At 43.9% G+C, this 16,591-nt stretch overlaps 1 protein-coding gene across 1 annotated transcript in view; it reads left to right on the top strand.

Annotated features, from left to right (window-relative positions):
• LOC120943783 (carboxypeptidase O-like) overlaps positions 1–10,904 on the top strand; it is a 92,894-nt gene extending 81,990 nt beyond the window's left edge. The window contains exon 11 of the mRNA XM_040357330.1: positions 10,161–10,904. Within this exon, the coding sequence (XP_040213264.1) occupies positions 10,161–10,432 (272 nt within the window). The 3' untranslated portion in view covers positions 10,433–10,904. The remainder of the gene's footprint in view (positions 1–10,160) is intronic.
• Positions 10,905–16,591: the final 5,687 nt, after the last annotated feature.

The raw sequence follows: 16,591 nt of genomic DNA, 5'->3' as shown, positions 1-16,591 counted from the left end.
CCATCAGTGCCGCATAGCAGCGCCGCCAATCAATGCCACCTCATCTGTGCCGTCAGTACTACCTCATCGATGTCCATCAGTGCCATCTCATCGGGGCCCATCAGTGCCGCCATATCAGTGCCCGTAATTGAAAGAGAAAAACTTATTTACAAAAAAATTAACCTAAAAAAAGAAAAAGGTTTTTTTGTTTCAAAATTTGCAGTCTTTTTTTAGTTGTTGCGCAAAAAAAAAAAAGCAGAGGTGATCAAATAACAACAAAAGAAAGCTCTATTTGTGGGGAAAAAAGGACGCCAAGTTTGTTTGGGTACAGTGTTGTATGACCGCGCAATTGCCATTCAAAGTGCGACAGTGTTGAAAGCTGAAAATTGGCTTGGGCGGGAAGGTGCGTAAGTGCCTGGTATGGAAGTGGTTAAGGGAATCCAGTGCCCCCCCAGAACTAGTGTGTGGGTCCCCTGAAAATTACTGGGCGGGGTTATACAAAAACAGGGTGTGACCTTGACAGGAAGGGGTGGGTCATTTTTCTATTAGGAGGTGCAGATATGTAGTCAGGCCTTGGGCAGAACCAAACCTTAATATACTACTGCATATTAGGGCTTATTTAGACCGGAACCGATTTACAGCGTGTTTTTATATTGTGGGAGGAAACCCACGCAGGCACAGGGAGAACATGCAAACTCCATGCAGATGCTGTCACGGGCGGGATTCGAACCAACGACTCTTTTGCTGCTAGGTCAAAGTGCTATACACTACACCACTGTGGTGAACGAACATGATTGCAGCTGAAAGCATGAGATCTTTTTTTTTTTTTTTGCAATACCATGCTTTCCAGCCTTATTGACCCCGCCTCTCTCCATAAAGAGGACCTGTCACACACTAGTCCTATTACAAGGGATGTTTACATTCCTTGTAATAGGAAGAAAACTGATCATTTTTTTTTTTTTTTTTATTTCAGTGTAAAACATTATAAAACTAAATAAAAATAAATAAGAAAACCCCAAAAAAAAATTTTAAAGCGCCCCGTCGCGACGAGCTCGCGCACAGAAGCAAACGCATACGCGAGTAGCGCCCGCATATGAAAACAGTATTCAAACCACACAAGTGAGGTATCGCCGCGATCGTTAGAGTGAGAGCAATAATTCTAGCCCTAGACCTACTCTGCAACTCAAAAAATGCAACCTGTAGAATTTTTTAAACGTCGCCTATCGAGTTTTTTAAAGGGTAAAAGTTTGACGCCATGCCACGAGCGGGCGCAATTTTTAAGCGTGACATGTTGGGTATCATTTTACTCGGCGTAACATTATCTTTCACAATATAGAAAAAAATTGGGCAAAATGTATTGTTGTCTTATTTTTTAATTCAAAAAAGTGATTTTTATCCAAAAAAAGTGCGCTTGTAAGACCGCTGCGCAAATACGGTGTGACAAAAAGTATTGCAATGACTGCCATTTTATTCCCTAGGATGTCTGCTAAAAAAAAATATATAATGTTTGGGGGTTCTGATTAATTTTCTAGCCAAAAAATTGTGATTTTCACATGAAGGAGAGAAGTGCCAGAATTAACCCGGTGGGCAAGTGGTTAAAGTACTCATGGCTATAAAGAATAGAGTCATTGCTCATTAAAAAAAAAAAAAAAAAAAGGGGGTCCCTCCAAATTTAATTACCAGGCCCTTCAGGTCTGGAATGGATATTAAGGGGAACCCCGCCGTAAAAACCCCAAAAAAAAAAGACGTGCGGTTCCCGGCAAATATCCATTCCAGACCCTTCAGGTCTGGTGTGGATTTTAAGGGGAACTCCACCCCAAATTGAAAAAAAAAATGGCGTGGAGTCCCCCTAAAAATCCACACCAGACCCTTATCCGAGCACGTTGACCTGGCCGGCCGCAGAAAAGAGGGGGGGACAGAGTGCGGCCCCCCCCCCTCTCCTGAACCGCACCAGGCCACATGCCCTCAACATGGGGAGGATGTCCCCATGTTGATGGGGACAAGGGTCTCATCCCCACAACCCTTGCCCGGTGGTTGTGGGGGTATGCGGGCGGGAGGTTTATCAGAATCTGGAAGACCCCTTTAACAAAGGGGACCCCCAGATCCTGACCCCCCCCCCTGTGTGAAATGGTAATGGGGTACATTGTACCTCTACCATTTCACCCCAAAAAAAATGTCAAAGTGATAAAAATGACAGTAGCCGGTTTTTGACAAATCTTTTAATAAAATCTTCTTTTCTTCTTTCCTTCGGGGTTCTTCCGCTGCTTCTTTCTTCTCGTCCACATCTTGCCCGACGTCTTCTTCTATCTTCTCCGTCCGTCCTTCCGCCTTCTGGTCCCGCATCTTGCCCGTTGTCTTCTCCGTCCGCCTCCTCGTCCGCATCTTGGGTCTTCTGCGGTCTTCTTCTCGGTCCGCCGCCTTCTCGTCCCCTGCGTTTGAATTGTAATTGGCCGCCGTTTTCCCGCTCCTGGGACCCGCCCCCCTCTGACGCCACAAGTAAACTCCTTAGAAGGTCATGTGCGTCAGAGGGGGGCGGGGTCGCAGAGCGTCACACAGCGGGGGAATTCAATTTCAATCGCGCCGCCCGGAGAAGAAGTTCCCGCCGTGTCACACTCATGTGACCCCGCCCCCCTCTGACGCACATGACCTTCTAAGGAGTTTACTTGTGGCGTCAGAGGGGGGCGGGGTCACATGAGTGTGACACGGCGTGAACTTCTTCTCCGGGCGGCGCGATTGAAATTGAATTCCCCCGCTGTGTGACGCTCTGCGACCCCGCCCCCCTCTGACGCACATGACCTTCTAAGGAGTTTACTTGTGGCGTCAGAGGGGGGCGGGTCCCAGGAGCGGGAAAACGGCGGCCAATTACAATTCAAACGCAGGGGACGAGAAGGCGGCGGACCGAGAAGAAGACCGCAGAAGACCCAAGATGCGGACGAGGAGGCGGACGGAGAAGACAACGGGCAAGATGCGGGACCAGAAGGCGGAAGGACGGACGGAGAAGATAGAAGAAGACGTCGGGCAAGATGTGGACGAGAAGAAAGAAGCAGCGGAAGAACCCCGAAGGAAAGAAGAAAAGAAGATTTTATTAAAAGATTTGTCAAAAACCGGCTACTGTCATTTTTATCACTTTGACATTTTTTTTGGGGTGAAATGGTAGAGGTACAATGTACCCCATTACCATTTCACACAGGGGGGGGGTCAGGATCTGGGGGTCCCCTTTGTTAAAGGGGTCTTCCAGATTCTGATAAACCTCCCGCCCGCATACCCCCACAACCACCGGGCAAGGGTTGTGGGGATGAGACCCTTGTCCCCATCAACATGGGGACATCCTCCCCATGTTGAGGGCATGTGGCCTGGTGCGGTTCAGGAGAGGGGGGGGGCCGCACTCTGTCCCCCCCTCTTTTCTGCGGCCGGCCAGGTCAACGTGCTCGGATAAGGGTCTGGTGTGGATTTTTAGGGGGACTCCACGCCATTTTTTTTTTTCAATTTGGGGTGGAGTTCCCCTTAAAATCCACACCAGACCTGAAGGGTCTGGAATGGATATTTGCCGGGAACCGCACGTCTTTTTTTTTTTTGGTTTTTACGGCGGGGTTCCCCTTAATATCCATTCCAGACCTGAAGGGCCTGGTAATTTAATTTGGGGGAACCCCTACACATTTTTTTGTTTGTTTTATGAATGAATCCCTTTAGAATTGTCAGAGCCGACAATTCATTATAGCCGCGTGTGAAATTTTAAATGACTTTTTTCCTTCAGAATGTCACTTTGTGCAGGGGGAGTTCTAAGTGCGGGAAAAATGCGCTATTTCACATGCTGACATTACACCCCCCCTAGGTACGAAATTTAAAGGAATATTTCACTTTTATTGTTTCACTTTAAGAATTATTAATTTCACTGCTCCCGAAAAAACGGCCGTTTTAAAAAATAAAAAAAGCATTGATACATGTTCCCTGGGGCAGGACTGAGGTCCCCAAACACTTTTTAGGACTAAACTTGCAGATTAGCCTTTAAAATGAACACTTTTGATTTCTCCCATAGACTTCTATAGGGAGTTCGGCGCGGCTTTACATATTAGTTTCAATGCGCCGGCTGCTACGCTGGTTCATGCGCCTGATTAAGCCTCCACCCGGAGTACTAATTAATGCATGAACCAGCGCAGCGCACATAGCTTAGTAAATCAGGCCCACTATGTTTGTTTCATAGGGAAATGCATGTGTACCAGTGACTTCCCCTGTTCTAATGGAAAGAACTCGAGATAAATGTACAATGTCTTGGACATTCAGAAACAGTCAGTTATCAATAAATACAAGGCTTTCTCTGACTACCTGAGGTGGACATTGAGATCTGACCATCATGCCTGGGAGGTCTATAGGAAGAGGCAGAGGTTGTTCCCATGCAGCCACTGGGGGCATGCAAGTTATGTATTATAGGCCCAAGTTGTAGTCAGGGCACAGGACCAAGAAGCAGGGCAGGTAGGTCTTTCCTCCTGACAATGGGAATGCTATACAACCAAAAAGAACATGAAGGAGATAGGTAGAGTAGCTAACCAAGCCTTCCCTGTCCCTTTAATCCCAGGCACAGACTAGTGTAATGTCATCTACAGCTGCAAAAGTGCCTGTTCTTCCTTCTCATCCACAGCTAGGAAGAAGATTCAAATTGCCCCCAAAGTCAGCAAAAGTAGTACGGAAACTACTTTTAGGAATCGGTGCGGCGCCGCAAAGTCGGTGTTGCACTAATTCGGGTGGGGCCATAGCCAGCAATAGCCGCCGATTTGGCATGCAATTTGACATATCAAATCGCATGCCAAAACGACACAATGTGAAGGTTGGCTAAGGGGTGGTTTCCCAATGACTACCATTGTAAAAAGTGTTTTCCCGCTTATACTACTGTCATGGGGTATTTTTCCCACTGACCAGGTAAGCCTGCAGCTTACTGCCAAGCTGGTTAGCATCTAAATGTCAGCTTGGCAAATCACTGGTTTTACATCTGCCTCCTCCCATGACTTTGAGGCCTGAGCTGTACCACAGTGGCATTCCCAGTCACCATTTGTTTTACTTGACTGGCCATACTTTCCCATTACCATCAGCATAATTCGCAAAAATATAAACAAAACCAGCTGCTGGGGCAATATATGGTTTTCCATATATGATTTTGCAAAAAGTATTTAATAAATACATTTTCGTTTTGGGAGTCATAGTCAGTTAGAGTGGGTTACTGCTGTTCTATGCAGGCCAAGTAATAATATATGAATAATCAATAGTATTACACATATAACCTCTGTGATGCCAGATTATGAAGATGTCCCAGAAAATGTGTATGTTTTGTAAAACCATGCGGCTTACTGCCAAACTGGTTGACATCTAAATTTCAGCTTGGCAAAATCACTGGTTTTACATCTGCCTCCTCCCATGACTTTGAGGCTTGAGTTGTACCACAGTGGCATTCCCAGCCACCATTTTTTTCACCTAGGCTGGCCATCCTTTCCCATTACCATCAGCATAATTTGCAAAAATATAAACAAAAACAGCTGCTGGGGGCAAAATATGTTTTTCCTGATTTTGCAAAGAGTATTTAATAAATACGTTTATTTTTTTGGGAGTCATAATCAGTTAGAGTGGGTTGCTGCTGCTCTATGCAGGCCAAGTAATAATATATGAATAAACAATAGTATTACACATATAACCTCTGTGATGCCAGATTATGAAGATGTCCCAGAAAATTTGTATGTTTTGTAAAACCATGTAGGCATCACCCAAGCATGTTATTTGAACATTTATATTGTTGTCATTTAAGCGCCCTGAAAATACCCTCTCCCTGATGAATACTAATTTAAAAAAAAATTCACATTGGTATATGCCGCTCCAGGGCAGTTTTCCACTTCCCATGCCATTTGTTTGACAATCCCTTGCCCATTAGCCCTAAAAATTGCCAGAACTCTATGTTAAAGGGGTTGTAAAGTTTCGTGTTTTTTCACCTTAATGCATCCTATGACTTATGCCGCGTACACACGATCAGTCCATCTGATGAGAACGGACCGATAGACCGTTTTCATCGGTTAACCGATGAAGCTGACTGATGGTCCGTCGTGCCTACACACCATCGGTTAAAAAAACGATCGTGTCAGAACGCGGTGACGTAAAACACAACGCAGTGCTGAAAAACGAAGTTCAATGCTTCCAAGCATGCGTTAACTTGATTCTGAGCATGCATGGATTTTTAACCGATGGTTGTGCCTACTAACGATAATTTTTTTCCCATCAGTTAGGAATCCATCGGTTAAATTTAAAACAAGATTGCTTTTTTTTAACCGATGGTTAAATAACCGATGGTGCCCACACACAATCGGTTTGGACCGATGAAAACGGTCCATCAGACCATTCTCATGGGTTTAACCGATCGTGTGTATGTGGCATTAGATGAGAGCTGGATGGGGGAAATACAGATTCACTTGCAGTCTGTTTGGATTAAAGCATTATTGTTAGTAGATACTGTACAGTACTTCTGCCATAAATTGCCATGTTAAACTGCCTTGCCATTTATATTGAAATGATCACTTTGATAGAAAGTACCCAAGTCCCCTTGGAAGAGTGCCTTTACCCAAAAGAGTTGTTACTAATTTATAGGAATGGGAATGTTGGTTAATTAATGAATTAAGAACTTATAAGAGCTACATAGATGAAAGCGGAAACATTCACACTAATTGTATTGGTAAAAGCAAATATTTGAACAGAAAAACAGCTTTTCCTCAACAAGCAAAAGTAGTCCATCACTATGGTACAAAAATAAAAGGGTCGGCTCACCGCCAGTCATACTCGTCCCTTAACAGGGTTTTTGAAAATTCCTGTCAGCCTCAGGGGTCCCAAAAAAGAGGTCTCCACAGTTCAGCAACTCTGTCCACCTCACGGACAGTTACTGACTGCTTCCTCTTCCTTTTCTGGACTCTGATGCAAACGGGTTAACCCTTTCAGAACCAAAGTCTCTGCAGTCATGGTTTGGAGGTATTTTCCCATACAAAGGTCTCTTAGAACCTCCAAATTCCAGTTCCCAAATTAGGACTTTCCAATTCAGAGAGTACTTGTTACGTACCTGCCGGATGAGCCTGACGTGCAGTGGGAAGGCTTTGTCGTACAACCCCGGCTCAAGAGCCACTGGTGTTGCAACAGTGGCCACAAGAGCCTGGCGTGTATGGGTGCCTGTTTCGTCTTTGATCTTGTCAGTTCAGCTGGTGCAACAGGAAGCAGGCTGGTAGGTGCAGGGCTGGGGAAACACTGAATACGTAGTCAGACAAGCCAGGTTTGGTAACAGCGATCAGATGTAGGTATAGATGACAGGCAGAGAGTAGTCAGGATACAGGCAAAGTTTGGCAACAGGATATCAAGCAGTGTAGAGCTGAGCGTGGTTACAAGGTAGGCCGGGGGAAGGGTAACAGAGATTAATCCTAGTCAAACAAGCTGGGTCAAACACAGGAAACAGATCGGATTACAGGAATAGGAAGTCACGGTATGAACTGCAGATCAGACAGCAAAGACACAGTGCTGCTGAGGTGTTTAAATAAGGCAGCCTGTTGCCAATAACTGAAATCACTCTGCACTATTAACCTTTAGGTGGCAGATCCATGACAGTACGGAAAATAAGCCCTCATCTTTTTGAGTGTAATAATCTAGAACCCCTCTCCCTGTATGGGTGAGAACTCCTGATTATTAGCAATGTCTCTTGAGTTATCCCTTAAAGAGGCCACAACCTGAATAGTGGGGAAATATATCTCCCATCCAGTACCCATCCATGGTATCCTGTACATTCAATATAACTTGTAGTTTAAGTTTTACAGTTGTAGGTTAAAATGAATGTACCATGTTCCAGAGGGTTTCAGAATGGGTTTCACACAGACAAGACAGTAAGGTAGTGATTAAAAATCACTGTACCACAATACAGAGGAATGTAGGATGAGTTTCATAAAGACAACCAGCAAGGTAGCTGTTAACAATCAATGCACCTGTAAAAGAGCAAAGAAAGGATAATGAGAAGATGATTGCATAATTTGTTGCCGCGTTAAACTGTCATTTTATTTATGTAGAAACTATCGCTTAGGCAAAAAGTATCATGGCAGAGTGTCAATTATTAAATCAAATAAACAATCCAAACTCATCCTGGTTTTCACTATGTAAGAAGTGTAATTTATATTATTCCTAAAAAAAATGCAATCACTTGTTGCTTTATTTCAGAGTTTCTTAAACTTTTTAAACAAAGGATCAGTTCACTGTGCTTCAGACTGTTGGGGGATAATAAGTAAGCCCTGATATGGCTTTGCAGAATTTTAGGCCAGATAAACAAGCACAGACTTTTCAGAGTTCCTGGCTTACGTATTGTTTGTCTACAAAAGCTGCAGTTTTCCCTGTTTTATATGTCCAGCTTACTTTTTCTTATACACTCACTGGCCACTTTATTAGGTACACCTTGCTAGTACCGGGTTGGACACACTTTTGCCTTCAAAACTGTCCTCATTCTTCCTGGTATAGATTCAACAGGGTGTTGGAAACATTACTCAGAGATTTTAGTCCAAATTGACATGATAGCATCAGGCAGTTGCTGCAGATTTGTCGACTGCACATCCTTGATGTGAATCTCCCATTACACCACATCCCAAAGGTTCTCTATTGGATTGAGATCTGGTGAGTGTGGAGGCCATTGGAGTACAGTGACCTCATTGTGATGTTCAAGAAACCAGTTTGAGATGATTTGAGCTTTGTGACATGGTGCTTTATTCTGCTGGAAGTAGCCATCAGAAGATGGGTACACTGTAGTCATAAAGGGATGGACATGGTCAGCAACAATACTCAGGTAGTCCATGGCATTTAAATGATGCTCATTTGGTATGAAGGGGCCCAAAATGTACTGTGTGGCCCCATAATCTCCTATTGCCTGGGGGGCTCCATAATCCCCTATTGCCCGGGGGTCCAATAATCTCCTATTGCCCAAGGGCCCCATGAGTTGTCAGTCCGCCCCTGAATACAAGTAAAACGTATGTAGGAGGATTTGTTTCATCTCTGTGTATTATCTGAGGCTGTTCACAATACTGTGTTTATATGAGGGTTTACATCCAATTTAAGGGCCCCTGGCGTACAGCGCACACGTCACAGTTGTGTCTACTGTGAACCTCAATGGTCTGCTGTCAATGCTCAACACTAGAATAAAAGAATGAGTAGCAGAACACCAGCAGGACCAGTTAGCAGTAATAGTGTTGGGTCGTAGCTGTTATTTTTCTGGAAGCCATCTGAATGAATGAGTACTGGGACAGCATCAGTAATGGTAAGATCTGCTATTACTGCAGCTCATTAATTTACTTGCAGTTCGGAAAAGGTATTGAAGACATCGGGGCCAGATCCACATAGCGAGTACGCCGGCGTATCTACTGATACGCTGGCTTACTTTCAAATTACCCGCGTCGTATCTTTAGTTTGAATCCTCAAACCAAGATACGATGGCTTCTGGGTTCGATCCGACAGGCGTACGGCTTCGTACGCCTTCGGATCGTAGGTGCAATACTTTGGTGCCCGCTGGGTGGAGTTCGCTTCGTTTTCCGCGTCGGGTATGCAAATTAGCTTTTTCCAACGATCCACGAACGTACGCGCGGCCGTCGCATTCTCTTACGTCGTCTCTGGTCGGCTTTTTCCGGCGAATAGTTAAAGCTGCTATTTTGCGGCGTATAGATAGACTTGCCATGTTAAAGTATGGCCGTCGTTCCCGCGTCAACATTTGAATTATTATTTTTTTTGCCTTAGTCGCCCGTGAATAGGGATGGACGTAAGTCACGTCTAAGTTAAAAAAAATGACGTTGTTGCGACATCATTTTGCGCAAAGCACGGCGGGAAATTTCGAAACGGAGCATGCGCAGTTCAATCGGCGCGGGGACGCGCTTCATTTAAATGAATCACGCCCCCTACCCGCCGATTTGAATTCCGCCGCCAGAAATACACTACGCTGCCGTAACTTACGGCGTGAAATCTTCCTGGATTTGACTTAAAGCCAGGTAAGATACGGCGGCGTAGCGTATCTCTGATACACTGCGCCTATCCAATTATATGTGGATCTGGCCCATCATATCCAAACTGTGGACTGAGGATGGTTGCTGTAGAGTATGGTCACACACTATTTAATACATATGTTTTTTGCTGTATTCCTATAGGCTACTATGATTCTGGTTCATCCGGTGATTGGGCAACTGATATTGGAATCAAATTTTCATATACCTTTGAACTAAGAGACAATGGTACCCATGGATTCCAACTTCCACAGGATCAAATTAAACCTACATGTGAAGAAGTCACCACTGCCATATTGTCAATGGTTGAATATGTTCATGACAACTATCTTGAAAACAGTGGTGTAGCTTTGACTGCTGTCTGGATCAATATGTTTATTTCAGTCATTTGCTTATACTATACAATAAATCTTTAAATGCCTTAGGCGTAGTACACACTACTCACTCAATCACTTCTCAGAAATGGAGTGCCTTTATGCAGGGTGAGGCGTCACTGATGCCTATCCTGGTTGCAACTAACCGTGAGAATTGAACACTGGGCATCTGCTCAATGAATCTCAAATGTCACCTGGATAAACATGAATGTGTTCAGCAAATTTACAACAACTAGTGTGTACTGGTGCCTGCAAATACAGAATTAATTACCAATGTATACCCCAAACCACTAAAGGTCTGAGTCTAGCATGCATTGAATGTGATTCATTGAAATCATTATCAATGTGTCTAATTATTTAGTGATGCCTAAATGAAACATTAAATTGTGACTTAAATTCATGATATACCTGTGAAAAAAAATACACTGAGCTATTGTTTAACATTTTTATAATAAATTATACATTTCAGTTCTACTCTGCTACATCATCTGGGAATGTAATGTAGAAAACAATCCTTCATAGTCTTGTCAGTTGTCATTTGTCAAATTCAATAAGTCAGAAGTCTAATTTCATAAATCAAATTTCAGACACAGCTGTGTAAAACATTACAGTGACAGTACAATCAACGACACAAGGCACAGGCAGATGTTTTCATAAATCAATAAAGAGTGTCAGCCCACAGAGGACACATTGGTAAAAAAAAAAATTCCAGTGGCCAGGGCTGGATTTAGACCTTGCTGGGGCTCTTCAACTTGTTTGGGCCTCTGAGGCCGCGTACACACTGTCGGACAAAACCGATGAGAATGGACCGAGGTTTAGTTTCATTGGTCCAAACCGACCATGTGTACGGCCCATCGGTCTGTTTTCCTTCGGTCCAAAATGTTAAAACATGCTTTAAAATCGAACCCATGGACCGCTGCCCTATCAGTCCAAACCGATGGTTAGTACAGAAAGCATTGGTTCAAAACCCGCGCATGCTCAGACTTAATTTGACGCATGCTTGGAAGCATTGAACTTCGTTTTATTCAGCACGTTGTGTGTTTGACGTCACCGCGTTCTGACCCGATCGTTTTTTGGAACGATGGTGTGTACGCACATCAGACCATCAGGCCACTTCAGCGGTGAACCGATGGAAATGGCGCGTCGGACCATTCTCATCGGTTTGGAATGACCGTGTGTACGCGGCCTAATACACAAGAACTAATGTACACAGCAAATCCCCAAATCTACATATCAAAGCCTGTTTATTTGCATTTTATTGGAACTGAGAAATTATAGATACACATACAAGTAAAATTAGTTATATAGCTGAAATAAATACATGTATTCATGAAAATATGAATAAAAAAACTCCAAGTAGATTTTTAGGTAAGATATATTACTGTTAAATCCGATTTAGAGGTATCAAATAAGACATTCAGATGAGATAGTGAGTCCAAATGTTTTTATTCACTGCAGTAGAGAAATACAACACAGTTCTCAGCTACTATAAGCGAGTAAAAGTGAAGGTGTTCCTGAGCTTAAAACTATGGGTTTATACAATTTATACGTATGAATATGCATGATATGAGTGTGTATCAAGTGTATTCTAGGCCTGTTAAAGGTGTGATCGTATAGTTTGGTCCAATCAATGTCCATATCTTCTTAGTAGCAAGGGAACAGTTAAATGGGTGGTTACATCATGTGACTGGCAAAAAAAAAACAGTTTCCAACAGTATCTGGTCAGTCCAAACTGGTTTTAGTAGAAAGTCTATTCTGAGCAGGCCTTATTAGAAGTCTGTCGTCACATATCTAACTGTTTCCATTCCCAAGGACAAAAACAAAGGAGAAGAGAACATCTGTGGAAAGCAAACAAAAGATGCATTATCAATCCTTAAAGTGAACGTCATATATATATATATATATATATATATATATATATATATATATATATATATATATATGTATATCTCAATATTATCAGACCCCTAAAATTCAACTCATTACAAAGAACATAGCTATGTTGCTATTTACTTTAGTTTCCATAAGTGACAAGGGCTGCCTCAACAATTTACAAAACAAAACTAAACAAAACTCTGAACCTGTCAGTGCAAAAGTGTTAAAGGGGATGTGAAGTAAATTATTTTTTTTTTAAATAACAAACATGTTATACTTACCTCCACTGTGTAGCTCGTTTTTCACAGTGTCTTCTAGGGGTCCCTCAGCGGCTGTTTCGGCTCCTCCACGCAAGAACTCAACACCTTGTTGAGTTCCTGCGGGCGTGCTCCCGTGATACAGCCGGCAGCTATTGCCAATCACTGTATCACTCGGCCCCGCAAGCTTATGGCTGCGCTGCTCTCAATCCATCTAGTGTAGCCAATCAACGGCCAGGCTCAGGAACGAGAAGGATGACGGGGGCGAGAGCGGAACTTTCGAAGGCTCAGGTAAGTAAAACAGGGGCTTGGGGGGGGGGGGGGTATTGTCGGATGTTTTTTCACCTTTATGCATAGGATGCATGAACGTGAAAAAACATTTACCTTTACAACCCCTTTAAGTTTATCAAAGCAAAGTTTTACCAACATACAGCTATATGGTCAATTGGCATCTGTCTGAAAACTCAGCAGAATGTATGTTCTTTAGAAAAATGTTCTCTACATCCAGTAATGACAGAGCACCTACAGTGTTTCATGGCTTAGCATGGTTCTCAAATGATTCTTTATTAGTGCCAATATGCTGATTTGACTCTCATTGACAGTCACATATTTTAACCGCTTGTCGACCAGTCGCCGTCATTATACTGCGTCAGGTCGGCATGATCCCCAGAAGCCTTTGTAGCTGTATGTCGGCTCTTTTAAGCAGGATAGAAAGCACGCGTGCTGCCTGAGGCATGCACGCGCCCGCTGCACTGCACTGCGGGGGTGCTGATACGTGTGACTGGCGGGCACGAGAGGAGCCAGAACAGGGACATGTGTGTGTCAACCTGTGACATGTCCAGAAGACTGCTGGGAACTGGGAGTGGGTACCTGTCAAAACCAGGTACCTGAACCCCACCCCCCCCCACAAAAAAAGTGAAGAGGAGGGGGAGGAGGCCTTAAAGTGGAACTTCCCCTTAAATAATAAAATATTTTCCAAAATGTGAGGGGTGTTCTCACTTTTGTGAGATACTGTATATGAAGAATTGCCTGCATGTTTTGTTTATATTTAAACAACTTTTAGTAAAGAACTTTATTTTTATATAACATGTGGCCGGCGACCTCCTGCTCTGGGATGGAATAGAATACTGTTATTAAAGGTCATTGTATATATGGGCATATCTGTTCTGCAGTGGTTACTAAACTGCTTTCAAACGAATCCGCAGAGCAGCGCACCTGCAGATTACCTGCACTGAGCCATAGACTTTTGTTGTTACCTGCAAGTTTGGTGAGCTTTCTGTAAGTTCACCAAACATGCAGAACATAATAGAAGTCTATTGCAAAGTGCAGAAAAGCCAAAGGTACACTGTGTTGCACCCGTGGTGTGGGTAAACCACAGCGCATCAGTGTGAAAGCAGCCATGGGCCCCTTTCACACGGTCAGTCCTACCCAATTGGACCCTCCATTCACCTTCAAGTAGTGGCAGATATAAACCGACTTGTGTCCTACCTCCAATCCGATCTGGCTGTGTCAGTGTCCGCTCTGCATATGCAGAACGAACATGGACCTGCTATCCGCCCCCTCTGCTGATTGTGGCCTGCGACCAGTTACCAAGTCGCTTGAGTGGCCCTCACGCTTCAAAAGGTTGGGCATCCCTGCTTTAGGACAATCATAAAGTGGATGCAAACCATAGCAGAAGTTCTGTGTAAAGAATACACAGGAAAAAAATGCATGTTGACAAGGGGATTGTAGAGGTGGGCGTGGAGACAACTGACATCACGACTCCGCCCACAGAGTTCCAGACAACAGACCCACTTACAGAATCTGCAGTTTTTCAGTTCTTATAACAGACAGAGGGGAGACATTTGACAGGTAAGGATACATGCAGGAGGCATGTATATCCTTATAGATCAGCACTATGGCAGTAGTTTAGAAAGGATGAGAGTGGGTTTACATCCACTTTAAATCTTACATGCATGCATATCACAGAACAGGGCTTACACCCGGAGACAAGACGAGGTAGAGAAGATGCAGTACAAATATCTAGCGTGCAATAAAGATATTTGGAAGAGGCTATATGGCCATTGCCAATGACTACAGTATTAGTGTCACTGTCAAGTGCATAAGCAGCCAGCTGGTCTGGAAGTGGTGTGACTTGACATAGGTGACAAAAAGCCTTGGTAGTGAGCTTGTATGCCTAGGCTTCTTCCGTAGCAAATAAAACCCCAGTGTTGGGTCCAACTCATGGCATCAGGCATCCTAAGGAATCCACAGAAGATGGAGTACGGCCTCGGAGGAAGAATAAGCATGGGTTATATAGTTGAGTTTCCTGGGACTCAAGTGTAAAATGGGATGAGTTGATGGGTAACTGGGCTGGTGGAGTCTAGTGCACGGTCCACAGCACTGGCTCAGAAATGCTGCACAATAAAAGAGAGACAGGAGTTTTGATGTGTATTGAGGAACTGTTGTCCATACATTGTCATCCAATGTAAAGAGTTACAGAAGTTGGGCTACAGTTTGTGTGGAGAAGTCCCAGATGCTTAATTTACAAACTGAGGTCTGTAGGCATGGACCATAGGATTTGTTCATGGATAGAAAACTGGTTACAGGGGCACGTCCAAATGATAGTGATAATTTTAAATATCGTGTACTCAGACTGGTTAAGAGTGGTAAGTGTGAGTAACGGACTTCCGTTTCCAGGGGGGAGTGGTTTGGTCATGGCAGCGTGAGACTGTCAGAGATCGGAGCCTAAAACTTTCCAGTGAAGCACCCGCCAGTAGACCGCCTGATAGCAGTACATTGTCCCGTGGCTAGGAAGCGCAAAACCCCTAATTGCCGACAGACGGAGGAGGAAAGAAGGGGGGCCATTTCACACTGGGGCAGGACATGCGGTGGCGGTATAGCGCTGCTAAAAATAGCGGCGCTATACTGTCGGAATTGCGGCGGTATTCGGCCGCTAGCGGCGCAGTATTAACCCCTGCTAGTGGCTGAAAAAGCGTTAATACCGCCCGCTGTGTCCTATTGTTTTCACACCGCTCCTCTCACCGCTCCAAAGATGCTGCCTGCAGGAGATTTTAGTGCATCGCCTCAGTGTGAAAGCCCTCAGGCCCTCGGGCTTTCACCTTGAGAATGCTGGGGCAGGAGTTTTGCACGACCGCATAATTGTCGGTTAAAGCGACGCAGTATGGAATCGCAAAAAAGGGGAAGATCCTTAACCTGCATAATGGTCCGGGTCTTAAGTGGTTAACAAACCAAATTGTACAAAAACAGATGCAAGCAATATTTTTGTCAGCTCAGCACACAGTACCACACTCACAAGTTCATTGAGAACTTGTGCATTGGTGTGTCATTCTAAATAGCATTAACATTTTAAGGATGAATTCACACATTGTACTGCATTGTAAAATGCCTGTCACCGCACGGTCGCACAGAAGACAACTGTTTTCTGCGTGTCCCATTTACATTGTGATGCAGCACGGAACATGCAACAGTAAAATGCAAACACGCTGCATTCTATTGCAGCGAACTGTACAAAACCGCATGGCACTGTACGGCACCATGAATGAAGTATACTTTTGTATACTTCAAATCAAGTTTGTACAAAAAAAGGAGCTGTGTGATGCATTGAATCATACACCACATTGCCCCAGTTGCTGGAGAATGCCGGAAATGAAAGTAAATGACACTGCTTTTTACTACAAGATTAGATAGATTGCACTGATTAGATATAAAAATTAATTTTTCACACAGTTCAGTGTGTAGCGCTCACCCCCGAAGGAGCCGCTGGTTGAATTTGGGATCGGCCTATTAAGTTACCCTGGCGTTGTCTAGGGCAGTGTTTTTCAACTCCAGTCCTCAAGGCACACCAACAGGTCATGTTTTCAGGATTTCCTTTAGATGAAACGGCTGGGGTAATTACTAAGGCAGTGAAACTGATCAAATCACCTGTGCAAAATAATGGAAAGCCTGAAAACATGACCTGTTGGTGTGCCTTGAGGACTGGAGTTGAAAAACACTGGTCTAGGGGTGTAGTTGTCAGAACAGAGTTAGTGAGCGAATGTCCAGATAGTGAATAAAGGTTTCCCAATGC

Source organism: Rana temporaria, chromosome 6 (assembly GCF_905171775.1).
Source record: "Rana temporaria chromosome 6, aRanTem1.1, whole genome shotgun sequence".
NCBI lineage: Eukaryota > Metazoa > Chordata > Amphibia > Anura > Ranidae > Rana > Rana temporaria.
Note: the sequence above shows the minus strand (reverse complement) of the source record. Positions and strands in the feature narration are given on the sequence as shown.